An 18,774-nucleotide genomic window follows, 5' to 3' on the forward strand; every position below is an offset into this window, starting at 1 on the left:
GACATGGCATTTTCCTATGAGGGGGACACATGGCACAAAAAGACAAAATGAGACTCATGGAACAAAAAGAGAATGAGACTCATGCAATGGAAAGATATAATGGAAACACATGGCATAGAAGACAAAGGGGGACATGTGGCCAAAAGCCAAGAAAGAACATGGAACTTAAGGGAGACACATGGTCCTTTCCTAAGGGGGACAATGGTAAAAGGACAAAAAGGAGACACATGGCACTTTCCTAAGGGAGATACATGGTATTTTCCAAAGGGGGACACATGGAAAAAAGACAAAAGGGCTTGGTTTAATCCTATGGTCATGATCACTTGTGAAGTAGGAGTTGAAATGCGGCCACTCCTGATCTCTACTCTGATCAAATGATTTCTAGGAATTTTTAATGCTAGGTGCGGTGTCTACATAAAGATATGCATGTGCACATATATCTCTACAGCCCCCCTTAAACTAGAGCACAAATGTCAATTAGTTTGGTTGGTTTGTGGCAATCACATAAAACTCCAGAGGCAAAGGACCTTATAAGATAATGTAATTTCTATTGCACCTTTTATCTCATAATGAATGCTAAAAACTGCATGATATAGGCTTTATCATGAATGGAATTTTTTTTGGGTTGGAAGTTATCCCTTTCTTCTTCTTCTTTATTTATTTATTTCCTTCGAAATGTCTATCGAAAAATAATCAGTGGTCCCACCCTCTGCTTCCATTACAGGTATACACTAAGGAATGCTGAATATAGGCTTTGATGGATTATTTTTTGGGATTGGAAATTATCCCTTTCTTCTTCTTTATCTATTTATTTCCTTTGAAATGTCTATTGAAAAATATTTAGCGGTCCCTCACTCCCTCTACTTCCATTACAGGTATACACTAAGGAATGCGGAATATAGGCTTTGCCTTGAAAGGAACCTTGATATACACGACAGCCATTTTGAAAAACAGAAAGAAGACGGTGCAAAGCATGATGATCATGAGATGTTGCTTCATAGGAACACAAGAATATTTAATTCGTCCAATAAAGATGATTCCTTACCTGAATCTGAAAGAACCAGAGAAGATCTGCCCTGGGAAAATACTGATGTTCAAGGTCTTAAGGAATTGACCCCTGAGGCTCGGGATTATATTCTTCAGTTGCAGTCTCGTTTATCTTCTGCAAAAAATGTACGTGGCATCTCTCACAATCCATTGGTTCTTTATTCGGTGAATTAGATCTAAATTGTAATGATCGATCATCGTTTTCACCTGAGACACCCAAGAGACAATGCTCTCTTTAAAATTGTGGACTTTTATGGTTAGTTGAATGCATAGTTGATATCTGCTTTTGGTTTTTGTGACTTAAAAATCTTCAGTTGCATCTGCTTCTACAGATAATAGTGCAAAGTGGCGTGAAATGCAACAAACATTTCATCTAAAGGGATTTGAGTATGAATGTGTGTGAAGTTAATTCGTTCTCAGTAGGGCTGTCAACGGGCTGGGCCTGGGGTAGGTCTTAGATTCATAATTCTGATTTTTCAGGCCCAAGCCCGGCCCATTGACAGTCCTAGTTCTCAGTGGTTGGGTGCATCTGTAGACTAAACACTGATTTGATTAATCATCTGCATGTTCATTATGAGTTATTATTACAATGATCAGGCTGAAAGTTTGTGCACTATCCCTTGTGTTTATGATGCAGGACAATTAACCATTTGCTCTAAAATCTCGAACTGTTAGAGTATGACGAATTAATCCCTTTATCTCATAGCCCATGCCCCACATCGCATGGGTTAGGACCTCGGCCAAACCCCCTTCGTGGGCCCCAAATCACATGGGCCGCCCACCCCGTGTGTGTCCCCGCATCCCACGGGCTACCCCACTCGAGCCTAGTGTGAAATGCGCATTGATCACCCTCGGTGAGGAGTCTCGAACACGAGACCTCCTCCATGGGCCGCACCCACCCCGAATGTGCTCCTGCATCCCACAAGCGACCCCACTCGAGCCCGGTGTGAAAATGCCCATGCATTAGTTTATGGTTTGTAAAATTTGGTTCACTATGAATGGCACATTCACCAAAAATCTCTCAAATGGAAAATTCCTTAACATTGAACACATGCCCAACAAATAAACGGTTAAGAAAGAAACTACAGCTATAATTCACATTTAATAAAAGAAGCCAAATATTCTATAGGTAGGATCTTACAATCCGGGGGATTTTTGGTGCATGTGCCCACCCTGGGGAGGTCCATTTTATCAGTGCTTTAGACCATTTGAGTGTAAATTGAAAACCCAAATGCTACTGTTAAAATTCTTGGCTGTGCATTACATAATACCTCATGTATACCCAAATACCTAGAACTTGTTTAAGACACGTACATGTGAGGCTCCTGAAAGCTAATATGACTAACAATTCTTTACCTTTTCATTTGCATCCTCTGCCTTGTCAACCATAGCATAAAATCTTGACAGTTATTATTTTGCTTGCCATCATTCATGAGAATCTAATTTATGTATGAGATTGATGGGTTCTTTAACCATTTATCATTTTTGGATAGGACATCTTCATGTTCCTTAGTTTCTTGTGAAGCATGCTGGGGATAGTTTGTTAAACAATTAGCATCCATATTTAGAAATGTTCCCAGTCTTTCCCTAAATTTCTTATATGCCTCTCATTCCTCTCATTTGTTGTTTGTCTGTCTATTTTAATCATATTAATTCATTGAAAAAAGAAGGAATTCATATTATCTAACAATATGTTGTAGAACTTGCTGTTAATTTGTTTCATGTTGGCAAACTGTTGCTATGCCCTTTAGAAATGCTAATGCTTGATACAGTCCTATAATGATTAAAGATGTGTAAATTCCCAATGAGTGCTGGCACACAGAAAGTTGGATGATTTCAGCTATTTTGCCATTCCACTCTATCACACTCCATCATCATCAGCTTGAAAGGAACCTGTTAATATCTACTCAGTGACATCAACTGGCACTTGACTGCTGTAAGCTTTGGTAACTTTAAAGTGACTGGAAATTACTGTCACATATATGTACTGCTCACAGTAACTACCAAATATACCTGGATGCTTGTATATGATGAGCAGTCAGCACAGTAATAACAGTTAAAACACAATATGATAATGATACAATGAACTGGATACTTGTATGATATTTTTAACTGGGTCCTGTTGTATTAGGTTCTTGACATTTAAACGGCTGTTGCATACTTGAGAATGTTAGAAATGGGGTACCAATATCTGTATGTGTCCTGATATTTGGGAATGGAGCTGTCTTCCCATTCCCTGTATCCATGTCCATATTTGGGAATCATAGATAACTACTAATTCACTGATTTGTTCGCAAGAAGAAAGTAAACAGCGATTATATTAATGCAGCTAGTCCACTCTAGTAGACTATGGCCTGGTTTCAAGATATTTCCAACTTTTTATTATACCTATTGAGGACTTCTTCTTTTTTTTCTTTTTTTTTTCTTTTCTTTGTTTTTTGTTGGGGGGGGGGGCAAAAGACTGGATACTCTCTCGCGTGACCGCTTCTCAGACCCACCCACAACCCCGAATTTGTTGAATATTTGACGGATTTTTTCCTGTCTCCAAAAGTTGATTTGATACCCTACTATATATCAAGCATTCGAATCCCTTCTTGTCACTTTTGTGGAAGATTTCACAAAATTTTCAGGTCGAATTACAGCATTCATCTGGCACAGTTCATTGGTATTCACTTGATATCCTCGACCATTTTTTGCTCTATCTAGACACCTACCAAATTTTTGTTCTAACCATTCCATATTCCAGGGGTGGTGGAGCATTTAGCTAATATGCAATTCACACAGTTGATGCTCCATTTTTTTTTATCATGACAGATTGGATCCTAGATCTCATCTGGTTTTTATATGGGCATGTCTAGGAAAAAAGAAAAAGAAAAAGAAATGGGTGAATGATTTGATTGATAAGAAAGTTTTAGTATTTCTAGATCTCAATTTTTGGTAACGTGTATGATTTTCCTCTTTTGTATCTCTAATGCAGCTTTAGTTTGACATTTAGGAGATTTTTCGAAGTGATCTGTTCTGTGATCTTGAGTGTAAATGTTGGCGAGATCGAGCAAGATGAATGGTTACCAAACCAAGAAATGGCTGTCTGAAAAGTCTAATTTTATAATAGAGCATTAGCTAGAATTGTGAACAAACACAGGATATGGGAAGTGAGAAACGGTGGTATTTGTTATAAAAATGAGTTTCTAGGTAACCAGTGTTTCCATTTTGACAAAATGTCGATATTATCGCCGATAATATCAGTGTCGCTAGTCTAGTGACACTGAAACCCCATTTTTTCGTTTCTCTTCGGATTATTGGCGAAATATCTGAGATATCGCTGATAATTTTGGATTATCGCTGATAATATCGGCTGTAGCCACCAACCATGTTACCTATCACGGGAAAACTATAGCCAACAACTTGTATTTTCAATAAATAGGTAAAAGTTTGGAAAAAATATTGGAACTGAGAAGATATCGTACTTGGTTGATTGGAACTTGGAGCTTGGAAGAACGCCTCGATCAACAACGCTGATCTTCGAAGATTCCGTTCCGATTTGCAGGTAAGAAAACCCCTCTTTCTTCGGCAACAACCCTCCCTCAAAAACTCTCTTTCTTCGGCAGCAATCGCCTCTTCTATATATACGAAACTTCCAAAATATAGAAGAAATTGGATTGCGTACCGAGTTACTCAATACGCTTTATCATACTGAGTAAATTGATTTGGGTCCACCTTGAATGTATGTGGTCTATTCGCGCCGTCCATCTCTCTTTCCATCTAATTTAAGGGGTTGAGCCTAAAACTGAAGCATATCCAAAGATCAGGTGGATTATACCACAGGAAAGAATGGGGACAATGATTTCCAGCGTTGAAACCTTGTTAGGCCCCACATTGATGTTTATTTGTCATCCAACCTGTTCACAAGATCATAAAGATATGGATGAACGGAAAACACAAATATAAGCTTGATCCAAAACTTCTGTAGTCTCCAAGAAATTTTCAATGGTAGAAGTTCAATTCAACTGTTTCCTATGGTGTGGTCCACTTGAACATTGCATATGCTTCATTTTTGGGCTTAAGCCATAAAATTATTTCGGAAAATGGATGGATGGAGCGGATAAAATACATAAATCATGGTGGACCTCACAGAGTTTACTTAGTATGCTAATCGTAGTGAGTTACTACGCAATCCGCTTCCGATATATAAGGGACGTGGTTTGGCTAATGACGCTGCCACTAGCTAGGGGGCTAGTGGTCAGTGCTATGTGGGACCCACCATGATCTATGTGTTTTATCCACACCGTCCATTCATGCTTACACATCATTTTAATAATTTTCCCCATAAATGAGACAGATCAAAATCTCAGATGGACCACACCATGGGAAAACAGTAATGATTGAACATGTACCATAAAAACCAATGGTAATTGGTAAAATAAATTTTCCTTGTAGCCTCTAGAAATATTGGTGATTAAAAATAATGAACTGTGAATCCGTGTTTACAGTTGTTGTGGTTTAGGGATGCTAGGGGTACGTTCTCATCCGCACTAGCAAAAGCATCGACAGAAAAGATATTACCGTGTGGGTATGGTAACATAATTAGGTAATTGCATTTTTCGTTTAAACTTCAAACTAAAATAAGCTCCTTATGGATATATAGGTGAGTGGTGGGCGATGTACGGAGTCGACATGCCCGCATTGCAGTTATTGGTTGTCTGTGTTCTCGCATAGACTGTATCCTCTTCACCGTGCGAGAGGAATTGAAACACATGGTTACAAATACACACTAACAAGAGAAACATGTTAGCATATGAGAAGTTGCAGATGCTCGTTTACTGCCATTATAATATGAAGTTAAGACAAAGGCAGTTGTGGGTAGACCGAGACATGGAGGAAAATCTAGACCCGCTCAGCCTGTTATCTATAGGTACCATGACATAGATAAGTGATGATGATGAGGACCCACTGTATGAGTGGGTTAGCTGATTTAGATGATGCGGAGGGAGGCCCTGCTCCACAGGTACCCGAAGGAGCAACGTCTCTTGGTATCGATGTCAATTATGTAGTAAGCTAATAGAGGGTGGATACAGACTCCTTTGATCCTTTGGTGAGGAGTTCGACACTTTCTGATAAGGGTGAGGAAGCATCTTCACGGCCTCCTCTCCATCATCAAGTCGTAGTGAATGATAATGATGAGACTCAACCCCTACTCGACATTGGTCGTGTGGACGACGATGACGACGACGGTGATGAGGGAGGGGACAGAGGCACCGACACTAGTATGAGTGGTACTAGTGGGGGTGGGGGTGGCAGGGGTGGGGGTACACGATTGGTCAGAGCCAACGATCCGTTGGCCAGCACACTGAGGAGTAGAGCTTTGACCATGCCATTCAGGATGAGGACCATGGATCTCGTCCACCATCCAGGGTGAGAGCATTAGAGGCCACATATATGTTCGAGTGTCGTTCGAAGAAGAAAGCCAGACACGCCGCAGCTAATGCTCTTACACGTAACTTGTCATCTATGGACATAAGTTCAGATAAGGGGAGCTCCACCTCCGTCCCACCTTATGTTCATGGGGGATATCATGGGTATGACCATGACAACTCTAACATTCAGTCACACTCATCTACCCATGGGTACAGGTAGCCGGAAGATAGTTCTTTAAGTCATGACCATTTGATCGGTGGATATTCGGGGTACTCGTATGACTGACAACAATACTATCAAGGAGTCAGGGTTGGACTTAATCTGTTCCCTCAGCACCCTACTCAGCAAATGCCGTCGATGTATGTCACGCAATACCCACGTCTAGGCATACTCGTACAGTTCGGGGAGGATGATTATCAAAGGTACATAAGAGAGTTCCTCAATTGGTACGAGCAGAGGATGAGCTGGGAACAGTACTGCCAACATGTTGGGCAACAGTACCACTCTCAACTGCCACGAGATCCGGACAATGATTACGAGCCACCTCGTCATTCTATGTGGGGATGATATATGACTAGAAACGTGTATTTTTTTGAATTCATTTACTTTTGCATGTCTTAATTATTGTAAGCTTGCATTTATATTGTATAAACTCATTTTGGTTACCATTTGAGTGATTTCTTACGACAACGCATGCCTTTTGGCCCCCATTAAATGGAAACTTATTATTTAATGCATTCTTTTTGCAATTTTTTCATTCTTGAATATGTATATATGTATATGTGTGTATTTAGGCATGTCCTGAAGTTTCATTGAAAAATTCCACCATTTTCTCCCTTTTCCCCCGCATTTCCGGTTATCGGTGATATTATCGGCGATAACAATATTATATCTTTATCTCCGGCCAGCGAAACTTGTAGCGATACCGACAACTCGAACACTGCAGGTAACCACTATAGGATGCTTCTACCAATTCTAGAGCTGGGTGGAAGAAATGGAGATGCGCCTTTGGAGTTCTGTGTGATTGCTGCATGCCCATAGAACTTAAGAGTGAAGTTTTCAAAGATGAATGTGAGAATGGAAACTTTAGGCGAAACAGGATTCATAAGGCTGAACAAACTTAGCTGAGACGAGGGTATTATGATGATTATGATCTATGAATTTTCTTTTTTGTCATGATGAGAAGCCTTACGGAAGTCATGCATCTTCTTTTGCTGCTGTGGAATGTGTTGTCTTTTCAAGAGGAAATGATTACTGAAACTTCAATACAACGGGTTTAGCCATGTCTTCTATATTCAGGATGACACCTTGCCAATTATTTTATTAGTCTGTGACTTTTTTCGTACTTATTCTAAGAGAGTTATGTACTTCAGTCTCAACCTACACCTGCTCTTAACATGTATTATGCACCCACGTATATGTTATTGTCCTACGATTGTTCATAGCTATGCCATGAGAATTTAACAGCCCCCTCAACACCCTATGCAAAAGCCAAGAAAGATCTATGTATGATTGTATTCAAATTTAAAGCTAAGTATTATTATTATTATTATTTTAAATTTTAATAATATTTTCTATTATGTATTTATGAACAAGTTGAAATAGGACTTCACGGAAACCTGAGAAAATTCAGATCTTATGGCTTGAAGAATCTAAGAGTACACAGACCAAGGCCCCACAAGAAACAAGTTAAAAATAGGGAATGAAGTTCCAAGTTGTCGGCAACGTTGATTGGACACCATGATTTTCTGATTCAGATTTTGATCTTTTTGAATAATCCAAGAGGTAGTATGGCAGCCCCCAAAATCTTGGATTTTCAGCAGGTGGGAATTGAAATTCGGGATTTGTAAAAGTGGGGTCATTTGGCACCCCTGAAAATCCTGAATTTCAATTCTAGGGTGGTTCAAAATCTAGATTTTCACCCCTTTTCAATTCCAATGAAGACCCTAGCTTGCAAAATCCTGGATTTTTGGGTCATCTCCAACCTAAGGTATTCAATAACGATAATGGTGGCCGCAACAGCTGTTGCTGTTACCGTTATGATACAGGTTCTAACGGCTGTTACGATCTCTCTGAAAATAACCCGTGATAGGGCTGTTATGGGTCATGTTTTCTATAACGGCTGTTATGGCCCCATAATGCGTAATGGTTCCCACCATTACTGTTACATAACTGTTTTTTAATACCATGCTCCAACCACCATAACCACTATACCATCTCCTCATTTCTTAAGGTATTCACATTCTTTCACACCTTTGAATGTTTTCACTTTGCATTCACACCAATGATGGGTTGCTACAAAAATCAAAGCCTATGCAATTATCATGTGGGCCATCTCATAAATTTTTTTTTTTTTTGACAATCACCCAAAAAGAAACATAGGATTTGGTTTCAAATATGAAATTAGTGGGCCCAATTTTGCAAGCTACTAAAAGCTTGGAATTGCCTTATGTTTGGGTCATGACCTTCTTACAATGGCCTTAGTGTGATGATCAGTCTTATGATGCACGTGTATCATGTTTAGAATATGTGAGAGCATTTAATTCATCACATTCATTTTCCTGCAAATATACCATATATATATATATATATATATATATAATCTAGGAATCAAGGAGTCAAAATCCAAGCTCCCAAACACAAATTTTGAATCTAGGATCTTAATTCCATGCTCCCAAACGAGCCGTATGCGTCACTATATAAACATCTGATATTCAAGTTATCACTTTGTTTCTTACAAATCTTCTTCTGCTTCTCATGATCATCCCACCCCAACCCCCCCTCCCCCTACTTTGTTGTTGAATGTTGCTTGTTTGAGGCTATACAGCAGCAACGCTAAGTGAGAAGAGATAGTTTCATTTGAAAAGAAAGCCTTCTCTGGGAAGGAAGAAATTTGGGTACAAGGTGAAGCACAATGCTAATGGATCAATTTAAAGATTCAGGGATCTTCTGGTTCTGAAGGATTACACTTAGGATATGGAGTTGCCCTCGTGGAGAGTATTGCCTCCATGCATTGGATGACTACTGTTTTGTCCTTATTATTGTTAATGTTATCTTTTGATGTTATTTTATGTCTAAGTCTCCAAAGGTTGTCCATTTTTCAGCTTGACATGAAAAATTCCTTCCTTCCTGAGAATGAGGTTTGGCTCGAGTTGTCACTTGATTATTTAGGAGCCGTGGAAGAAACTATGAACGCTTCAAAGAATCGTCAGCTCAAATTTTATTTGTAGTCTCAAATCTGTTCTAAGAGCTTGTTCTTGAAGTTTCATGAGGTTTTTGAAGATAGTTGATTTTGGGTGTATTTTGAAATGGTATTCCACCAATATCTGTTAATGCTCATGTGGCTTGGAAACAAGCAATAATTTGGGAAATGTGGAAATAATTTTTAGATAGTCTCTCTTAAGGGAATTGGTATGTACACTCAGCCTGATTGATTTGCTTACACCCATTTTCTTTTTTGGGAATTGAAGCAGATATATCAGTGTGGGTGTGTAGATAGTGGCTCCCTTCTCTTAATTGACAATCTTCAATATGTTTCTGCACCCCATGTACAGAGTCGATTGTGAAATCCCTTTTCTGTATGACATCTTCTGTTTACTTCGCTGTTTTGGGATATAATGGAAGTCCTCAAAATTCCAGTAGCTGTTACTGTTCTGTATTCCATGGTCCATTTATTTTCGTGCAGTGTATTCTAGTAGTTGTTTCACGGGCTAATGGGATGTTCATTCATGTCAATACTTCATGGATTTTCTTGTTTATGATTTTGGCAGGAATTACATGAAATGGAAAGGAAAAATGCTGCCCTTCAGATGCAAAAATTTGTTGGGGAAGAAAAGAACGACTTGTTGGACTACTTGAGATCACTGCAACCTGAAAAGGTTTGTTTCAATTTTTCTTTTAGTGTTTCTTGTCAAGCATTTGTGAATTCATTATGCAACAAAAATAAGTGTTTCTCATGTTTTACAAAGCTCTCATGATTTGAGGTAGTCTCAAGTGTTTCATGCAAGGATTAACTATTCAATCCTAATTCTTGAAGGAGCACCCTCAATATTTGTAATGAACTGGATCCATTGTCCTGCTACCAACTCGTAAAAGGTGACAAATATGTAGAGTTAATTTCTCAATGAATTTTTTAGAGAAGCCTTTTGAGAATGGCTTGTGCAATGATGCATTTGAGTGGTGTGAATGTTTTGTGGGTTCCTCTATACTTGTTGATTTATATCAAGGTGTCCCGTATCGGTATCGGTTGGCGTAACGGTGCCATCCGAAACCGATACGGATACGGGGGCATGACGGCCCGTAACGCTGTAATTTTATTTTATTTTTTTGCCAAAAAAAATGAAAAAATATGGATTAAATCCAGAATATTCTAAGCATTCCAAATATGCATTCATTTATAAATTGGAAAATGTTTATGGTGGTGTAACGGTCCACTCTTTGGTGAGAAGTTGTATCGGACTATCTGATGAATTTATGAACCAGATAACTTGAATTTGATTACAAAATTCATATATTTAATTTTCTAAATATATAATTTATATACTTAACAATTTGATATCGTTTCTCCTAATAGTTTTTTAAAAGAATGAAATTAAATTCAGGTAGATGGTGTTGCCAAGTTGGGGCTGACTTGGAGGACCAATCCATGCCCCAAATCAGCCTCAAATTCATGCAATTTATTGGCGTTATCCCACTTATAATTGGTGGACATTTATTGGATAGTGAATCATGAAAAAAAAAATCAAAAGGCCCTATTTAAAAAAAATAAGCGTCCACAAATTAATAATTATAACTATTCAAACAATTTGATTTTGGCATTGTGAGTTAACATCTATAGTTCATAATTTAATTGGTAAATTTTAAGTTAATACATGTCTGGTGTACAATTTTTTAAGGGCCCAAATTAGGCGGGATTCGGATTGTGAAGTGTAGCACACGAGTGTCAAAGTTTTTTGGGCCCCACCGTGATGAATGTGTTATATCCACACCGTCCATCCATTTTGCCAAATAATTTTAGGGTATGAGCCCAAAAATGAGGCAGATCCAAAGCTCAGGTGGACCGCAGCATAAGAAACAACAATAATTAAACATCCACCGTTAAAAATTTATTGGGGGCTACAAAAGTTTTAGATCAAGCTGACGTGTGTGTTTTCCCTTCATCCACGTCAGTGTAACCTAATTAACAAGTTAGATGGAAAATAAACATTATAGCGGACCGTGTAACAAAACAATGCAAGTGCACTGTTCAGCGTGCACCGCAGAACACAAAAAAATAAAAAATAATAAGCGCGTGGCTGTGAAACAGCCACACAGTCCATTCCGATTTCGACGTTGGAAATGAAAAAGAAGAGGGGGAAATCGAAAAGAAAAGAGAGAGAGAGAGAGAGAGAGAGAGAGAGAGAGAGAGAGAGAGAGAGAAGAAGAAGAAGAAGAAGAAGAAGAAGAAGAAGAAAAAGAAGAAAGAAGTTGCGGCCGAAGCCACAGTAGGGCCGCAGCTCACAGCCACGCGGTCCATTCCGTTTTCGATGTCGGAAATGAAAAAGAAGAGAGAGGGAAACTGAAAAGAAAAGAGAGAGAGAGAGAGAGAGAGAGAGAGAGAGAGAGAGAGATGAAGAAGAAGAAGAAGCTGCGGCTGCAGCCACAGTAGTTCGAGAAGAAGGAGAAGAGGAAGAAGAAAGAAAGAAAAGGTATGTATTTTTTCCTTTTTTTTTTTGCCCGTAACAGCTGTTACGGGTCAGTAACGGCCGTTACGCCCGTAACGGGCCCGTATCGGCTGATACGGGTACAAAAAAGGGGAACGGCCGATACAGCCCCGAATCGCGTAACGGGTACCACCGTTACCGATACGTATCGGCCATTACGGCCGATACGTCACCGATATGGGACACCCTGATTTATATGCATGGTGTTGGGGGACCGCGGAAGCACACATAGACGAATCAATCAAAGTATTCCAATCGACAACCAAGTCCAATCACAAACACTCTGAATTCAATGTAGAAAAACCCTTTTGGAAAAAAAACCACGGCACAAAGCGACAGTAATACACTATGAAAGCAGAAAATAGAGATTACCCGATTTGAACAAGCCTCGAATCTCCCTTACAAGCCCTTGAAACCCCTTGGAATGAATTAGAAAGCCCTTAGATCTCTATGATATCTCCCTAATCCCGATTACACCTGCATATATAGCTTATATGAGAATCACAATCGAAATAGGAAACAAATCCTGCACTTACGCAACTCTGCGTAACTCTGCAAGATCGTTTGATGTCACTTCGATGGCATTGATAAAATGTCAATAACACCAAACATCTTCGATGTCATCGAACTAAACATTAAAATGTTATATCGATAAAACATGGATTTTCCGGATTTTTCTGATGGCATCAAGCAGCCTTCGATGCCATTGAAGTCTGCTTGATGGCATTGAGCTGTCATCGACAGACCTGTTAATTTTCAGATTTGAAGACATCAACAACACATGGAACTTCCCACATTTAGTAGGTAGCATCTCAGGGCAGACTACTGACCAATAAACATAATCACTTATTACTTATGCTTATTCTTATTCAGATTAGGCACAGGTTATGTGATAATGTATGGTAATCATAGTTTGGGGAAGGCACCATCCATTGGATTGACATAATAAAGTAGCTGGACATTGTAGGGTGATCCTTTGAGAGCAATTTTCCTTTTGTTTTGGATATGGAAGCAGATGTTCCTTGCCACAGCAGTGGACTTCCCTTATGTTTCATTTTCCGTACTGTAAAATCATGGTTACAAAATTGGTGACATCGAAAAGCCGGTGGGGTGATTTTCTGAGATGGAATTACATTTGAAGTGTGGAGAGATGATAGAGCGAGATTTTGAGAGGACCTTTCGCTTAGAAGGGACACCCTTGCAGTGAAATTCCCTCAGCTTTATAGGGTGATATTGAGAAGGGAACTTTTGACTATGATAGCTACAAAAAAAGGTTAGAAGTTAGTTTGGGACAATTTCTTTTAGGGCGCGTATGGATTGAGGGAAAGTGAAGGAAAACTAATGATAGCAAACTGTTTTTCTTTGATGTGACATTTCATTTGTTTGAATCCCAGAAAAGGGAAGCAAATCAATTTCCTTTCCTTGGCAAGGGAGTAAAACCTTATTTTTCAGAAAGTCAAATGGTGGGAAAACATTTTTCCATCTGAATTGACATTTTAAATAGCAAAATTGGAGGGACAAGAGGGTTCCCTTGAAAAATTGTAACCTAAACAATGGAAAAGATAAAGGGAAACCACTTTCCTTTATAGTTTCTTTAGCAAAACAAACAGGTACAAGGTATTTCCTTTCCTCTATGCTTATGTCAACTTTATAGTTGCTTATGCCATCAACTATCTTTTACTTTTCTTTGTTTTGTTTTCACCCAATTCAAACACACCTTTAGGAGAAATCTGAAGGGTGAAGAGGTGAGGTGTTTGGGGATCTTTTGGTTTGTTTGAATGGTTTACATTATAAGTGACGGGACTTAATAAATTCGAGATGGAACACAAGAGGTTCATTCTCCATGATCCTTCTATGAAACCTTGACTTCCTAATACACTTACTATTGAGAAGCTATTCATCCACCATGCTTCCTATTGAGGCGTTGAACATCCACGACACCCTAAATGGAGAGAGAATGCACACACCTACCTAGCCACCATATAATGGAAGAATAGATGATTAACTGACTCTTTGTCATTCCTGTGCATGACGCATGTAGGGAAGATCCATGTTCCGCTTCTTTAAGTTATATAACGTAATGAACTTGTCCGCTGTTGCCAACCCAGCCAATGCTTTAACCCTTGGTGGAACAAAAGGCTTTCATACTTTAGCACCTGAAGATGTCCCCTCACTTGCTGTCAACATTGAGAATTTTTTAAAGCTGAATATTCACCATTTTCAGACCACCCCCATACTTACCTATCCTCCACTCATTGATCCTCATCCATCTTATTCAACTTAGAAGACTAGCAAATTGGCCCAATCCCGCATCATATAGGTTCCTTTTCATATTAATTTCCCAAACCATGGTCTCCCCCACCATTTTGTAGCATTCTTGAATCTTTGCCTCAACAGCTAGATCAAGTAGATCTTGGAAAGACTACTTTATAGGCTAGTCATCTAACCATGCATCCTTCTAGAAGGAAACTCTATCACCCTACCAATCGAAAACCGGATCCCCATTTCAAACTCTTTACTGACTACTAGGGGTATGGCATGTGTGACACACATGGAGTGAGGAAGGGAAAGAGATTTGGAGAGGGAGAGGAAATAGGAGAGAGAGGCAGAAGGACTGCAGTCCTCTACAACACCTATTTTGTGCACCACATAAATCGCCCTAGTTTGTGCAGTTCACCATGTTCTGAATGTAAAATCCACTCTATCCATCAGGTTCTATACTTTATGGGCCACATCACATGGAAAAATAGGAATGAGATGCCGACCATAGGTTTATGCGCAGAGCACCATGTGGTGTATCTTTCATCAAAGCCATTGATCAGGTCTAATTCACCAGGATGAAGAGAAAATACAAAAATCAGCATAATAAAAAACTTGGGTCGGCCACACCGTGTGAACTAAGCTGTTTTAGGGTTCAGTTTTACATTGTTGCCATTTGTGTGGCCCATTTGAGTTTTTTTGTCAGGTTTATCTTCTAATTGGCTCAAACAATGGTTCTCATATGATGGATGGAGTGGATTTTACATAGACAACATGGTGGACCCCACAGCTTCTCAGTCTCCTCTTCATGCCGGATACACCCACATAATATGAGAAATTGTGCGTGCTACACGCATTGAAAGAAGTGAAGGAAGTGAGTTCAGTCTAAGCTATCCCTGATGTGGTAAAATCTCAACCGTTCTTTGCCAAGCAGCTACATTTTTATGACGAATTTACCCTTTCTTAACCAATGTTGTGAAGAGTAATGCATGGTCAAAAATGTCCAAAGCTATCGGCCTTCTATATACTAGAGATGAGTGAAATGGTCCTATTAGCAAAATTTCATGAAGAATAATCCATTTGCCTACTGCTCATGCCTTGAAACCGTTCTCCCTCTGATGAACCATATACTGATGACATTTTACATTATCATATTTATCAGTAATGGTAAAGCTCGAACAATGTAATTTCAAGGGTTAGTATTTCTACTGGTGTAGCTTTCATTAATTCTCTCTCAGGCCTAACATGGTTCTACTGGTTTCATGACAGGTAGCTGAACTATCAGAACCAACATCCCCTGAATTGCATGATACGGTTCACTCTGTTGTACATGGTCTCCTGGCAACACTTTCTCCAAAGATGCATTCAAAGGCTCCTCCCCAGTCTGAAAATGCCCCATCTGGAACCCTGAATGTCGGGAAGGAAGATTGTGCAGAGCTTCTTGAGAACACTTCCCTTCAATTTCAGCCCCTTATTTCAGTTACCCGGGATTACCTAGCACGTCTGCTCTTCTGGTTTGTCTAAGCTCTTTTAACCTGTCCACTTTATGATTTACAATTGAAATCCCTTCTATTTGGCTGCTTGCCAGAGTATGTTGAATCCTACTCATCCACATGCCAATGTGTACAAGATCCAAGCTGTTCATCCAGTGAGCCCCACCATGTATGTATTCTGGTCTGAAAATAAGGCTGGTTTGGCCTCTGGTTTGTGTACTTATGTACACGTTGAATGTGGACCATTAGTCATTCTTTAAATCCATCCATCTTTTCAGACACGTGAGCAACCTAGTTATGAGAGGTGGGTGACTACCAGCTGAATGGCACAGATACGACAACATGCTGCACGTGCACATGTGGGAATTGCAAGCTGCTGTTGTGTTCCTCTACCATTGGTAGTTGTCTGGTATTTTGATCTTATGGAATCTCCTCTTTTGTCATGGTATTAGGTGCATGCTATTGGGACACTACCTTAGAGGTCTTGAATACCGACTGGAACTGATGCAGCTGCTGACTGTGTCTGGTGTCAATGCCCAAGATGGTGAGCATGCTGCTTGATAGCTGCTGAAGTTTTCCTTTACATCCATTCTTAAAGAGCACAAGTTGCCCATTAAAAGCCGGCGAAGTGTCCCGTACACAGGCATCAATTGAGAGCTTATTTCCATGAAACAACACCTTTTGGGAGAGATTTGGCCAGAATTTCAACACGCGAATGTCACGCGTAGAATATCTACAGTTAGCTTCATATTAGCATGGAGTAGGGAAGGACTTGGGGTGTGTTTAGAAGTATCTGGGTAACATTGAGGCCTGATAATTGTGAATGGAATCCAGGTAAGGAATGGAGGAAGATGATGATCTCAATGTCAGATGGATGGAGGCTTCTGTATTCTCAGCCCTTTAAAATGGCAAGATGTTTTTTTTATTAGCAAATTGGGACCATAAATAGGATCAAGGGATAACCCAAAATTGGTTGAGGTAATGGTACTAAAGTTAGTACGTGTTATCTTTGGAAATAGCTACCTTCTCTTTGGCTCTGTTTCGGAGTCTGTTTAATTCATGAACTCTGTGAAGTTCATTGTATTGTTTTCATCAAGTATCTGGATAGATCATTGCTTCATTGATTCAATATGGATACAGAAACAGAATGCATTGACCAATTAGATTCTCTCTCCTTGTTGGAAATTTATACTTCATTGATTTTATTCAATCTGTTGAATTTTGAGGAAACCTTATATATAAGTTCGTATACCTAACCCCCCCCCCCTATTCTAAAGGAATGGAATCACACTTTGTCAAATGATTTGGCAGATTCACTAATAAAAATAAAAATAGAAAAAAGCACAAACATTGATTAGGACCAATTCAATCTTTGAAATTAGGGTTCTTGTTTCATAAAAAAACACCCAAAGTTCCAATGGCCCCTAATCTTCTTGCTGTCTGCATGGGTAGAAAAGGAATGGAATCACGCTTTGTCAAATGATTTGACAGATTCACTAATAAAAATAAAAATAGAAAAAAGCACAAACATTGATTAGGACCAATTCAATCTTTGAAATTAGGGTTCTTGTTTCATAAAAAACACCCAAAGTTCAAATGGCCCCTAATCTTTTTGCTGTCTGCATGGGTAGAACAGGAATGACAAGCAATTGGATTGGAGTAGATTGGAATACAAAAAAATAACTACTGTCTAGAAACTGAAAGATGGCTACTTGTTTTGCTAGGCCAGTTATAGGAAAAGCCTATTTTACAATGAAAGTTACCAACTTTGTTTTTGAAACTACGGCTATTCTACAAATACAATAACTTTTCTACAAATACAAGAACAAGAATAGGTAGTAGATCCGTGTGAATTACTTCGATTTGATTTGGATGAGTCAGGTTGGAGTTTAGCCAAGGCTCATGTTATGATTTTGACTTTATAAATTGCCTTTGGGTACCAAAGCAAAGAAGTATTATTAAATATTTTATCATGGACAAAGAAAGAGGAAAAGAGTTGTCTGTCATTTACACATGAAGATTAATGAGGCAGAATGGCTTTGTTTGTCTGAGCTTTGAAAATATTGATCTGATTGGATTCATTGGAATAAATTATTGTTTTCATTTTCATGCCCTGAGGTATGCGTCTCCGTGTGAACACGCGCGAATGGTTTCATTTATATGGACCAATGAACCGGCCAGCCACAATCATTAATAAAATGAAAACCATACAAAAAACGTATAGGGCTATATGGACTGGAACCATATACCTCAATAAAACGGGTCATTGATTATTATCAAAATGATCCCAACATGCATTTTTTAAAATCCCATTTGGGCTCTTTCATCAACTGATATAAAGATCAGCTAGTCCACGAGATGATTGCATTGGATTTGGATCTGACAATTTCCAAAGTCTGCTGTTTGGGAATCAAATTTCAATCTATGGATTTATGGGAACATTTATTGTAAAAGAATGGCTTCTTTTTTAATTTTTTATTTTAAAAGACTTATTGTGAGGATTCTTATTTATTTATTTTTGGGATTTGGACTTGCCTTTCCTTGAATTATGGTGACATGAATTTGGGAAATCCATGGATTTGACAAATTCCCAACCCTGAATCAAATTGCATTACTCTGGGCGGAACAAATAGACCCAGCCTCTCACTGTCGAGGTTTCAAAGGAAATCGCTATTTATTGCAGTATGGATGTTTAGGGATTCGCTCAGGTGCTCCTGGAGGCATGAAAATTAGGGATTCGCTCAGGTGCTCCTAGAGGCATGAAAATTTCACACCACCATATGAAGGGTTATGTGATGACAATCCAAATCAGTTCATTCATTGTAGGCAACCTTGGGTGGGCCACCACCAAATCACGC

At 39.1% G+C, this 18,774-nt stretch overlaps 1 protein-coding gene across 1 annotated transcript in view; it reads left to right on the forward strand.

Annotated features, from left to right (window-relative positions):
• LOC131228705 (uncharacterized) overlaps positions 1 to 16,947 on the forward strand; it is a 28,947-nt gene extending 12,000 nt beyond the window's left edge. Inside the window, exons 3-6 of the mRNA XM_058224552.1 lie at positions 876 to 1,173; positions 10,233 to 10,340; positions 15,693 to 15,937; positions 16,369 to 16,947. Of these exons, the coding sequence (XP_058080535.1) occupies positions 876 to 1,173; positions 10,233 to 10,340; positions 15,693 to 15,937; positions 16,369 to 16,477 (760 nt within the window). The 3' untranslated portion in view covers positions 16,478 to 16,947. The remainder of the gene's footprint in view (positions 1 to 875; positions 1,174 to 10,232; positions 10,341 to 15,692; positions 15,938 to 16,368) is intronic.
• Positions 16,948 to 18,774: the final 1,827 nt, after the last annotated feature.

The sequence above is a fragment of the Magnolia sinica genome, chromosome 16 (genome assembly GCF_029962835.1).
Source record: "Magnolia sinica isolate HGM2019 chromosome 16, MsV1, whole genome shotgun sequence".
NCBI classification, from domain to species: Eukaryota; Viridiplantae; Streptophyta; class Magnoliopsida; order Magnoliales; family Magnoliaceae; genus Magnolia; species Magnolia sinica.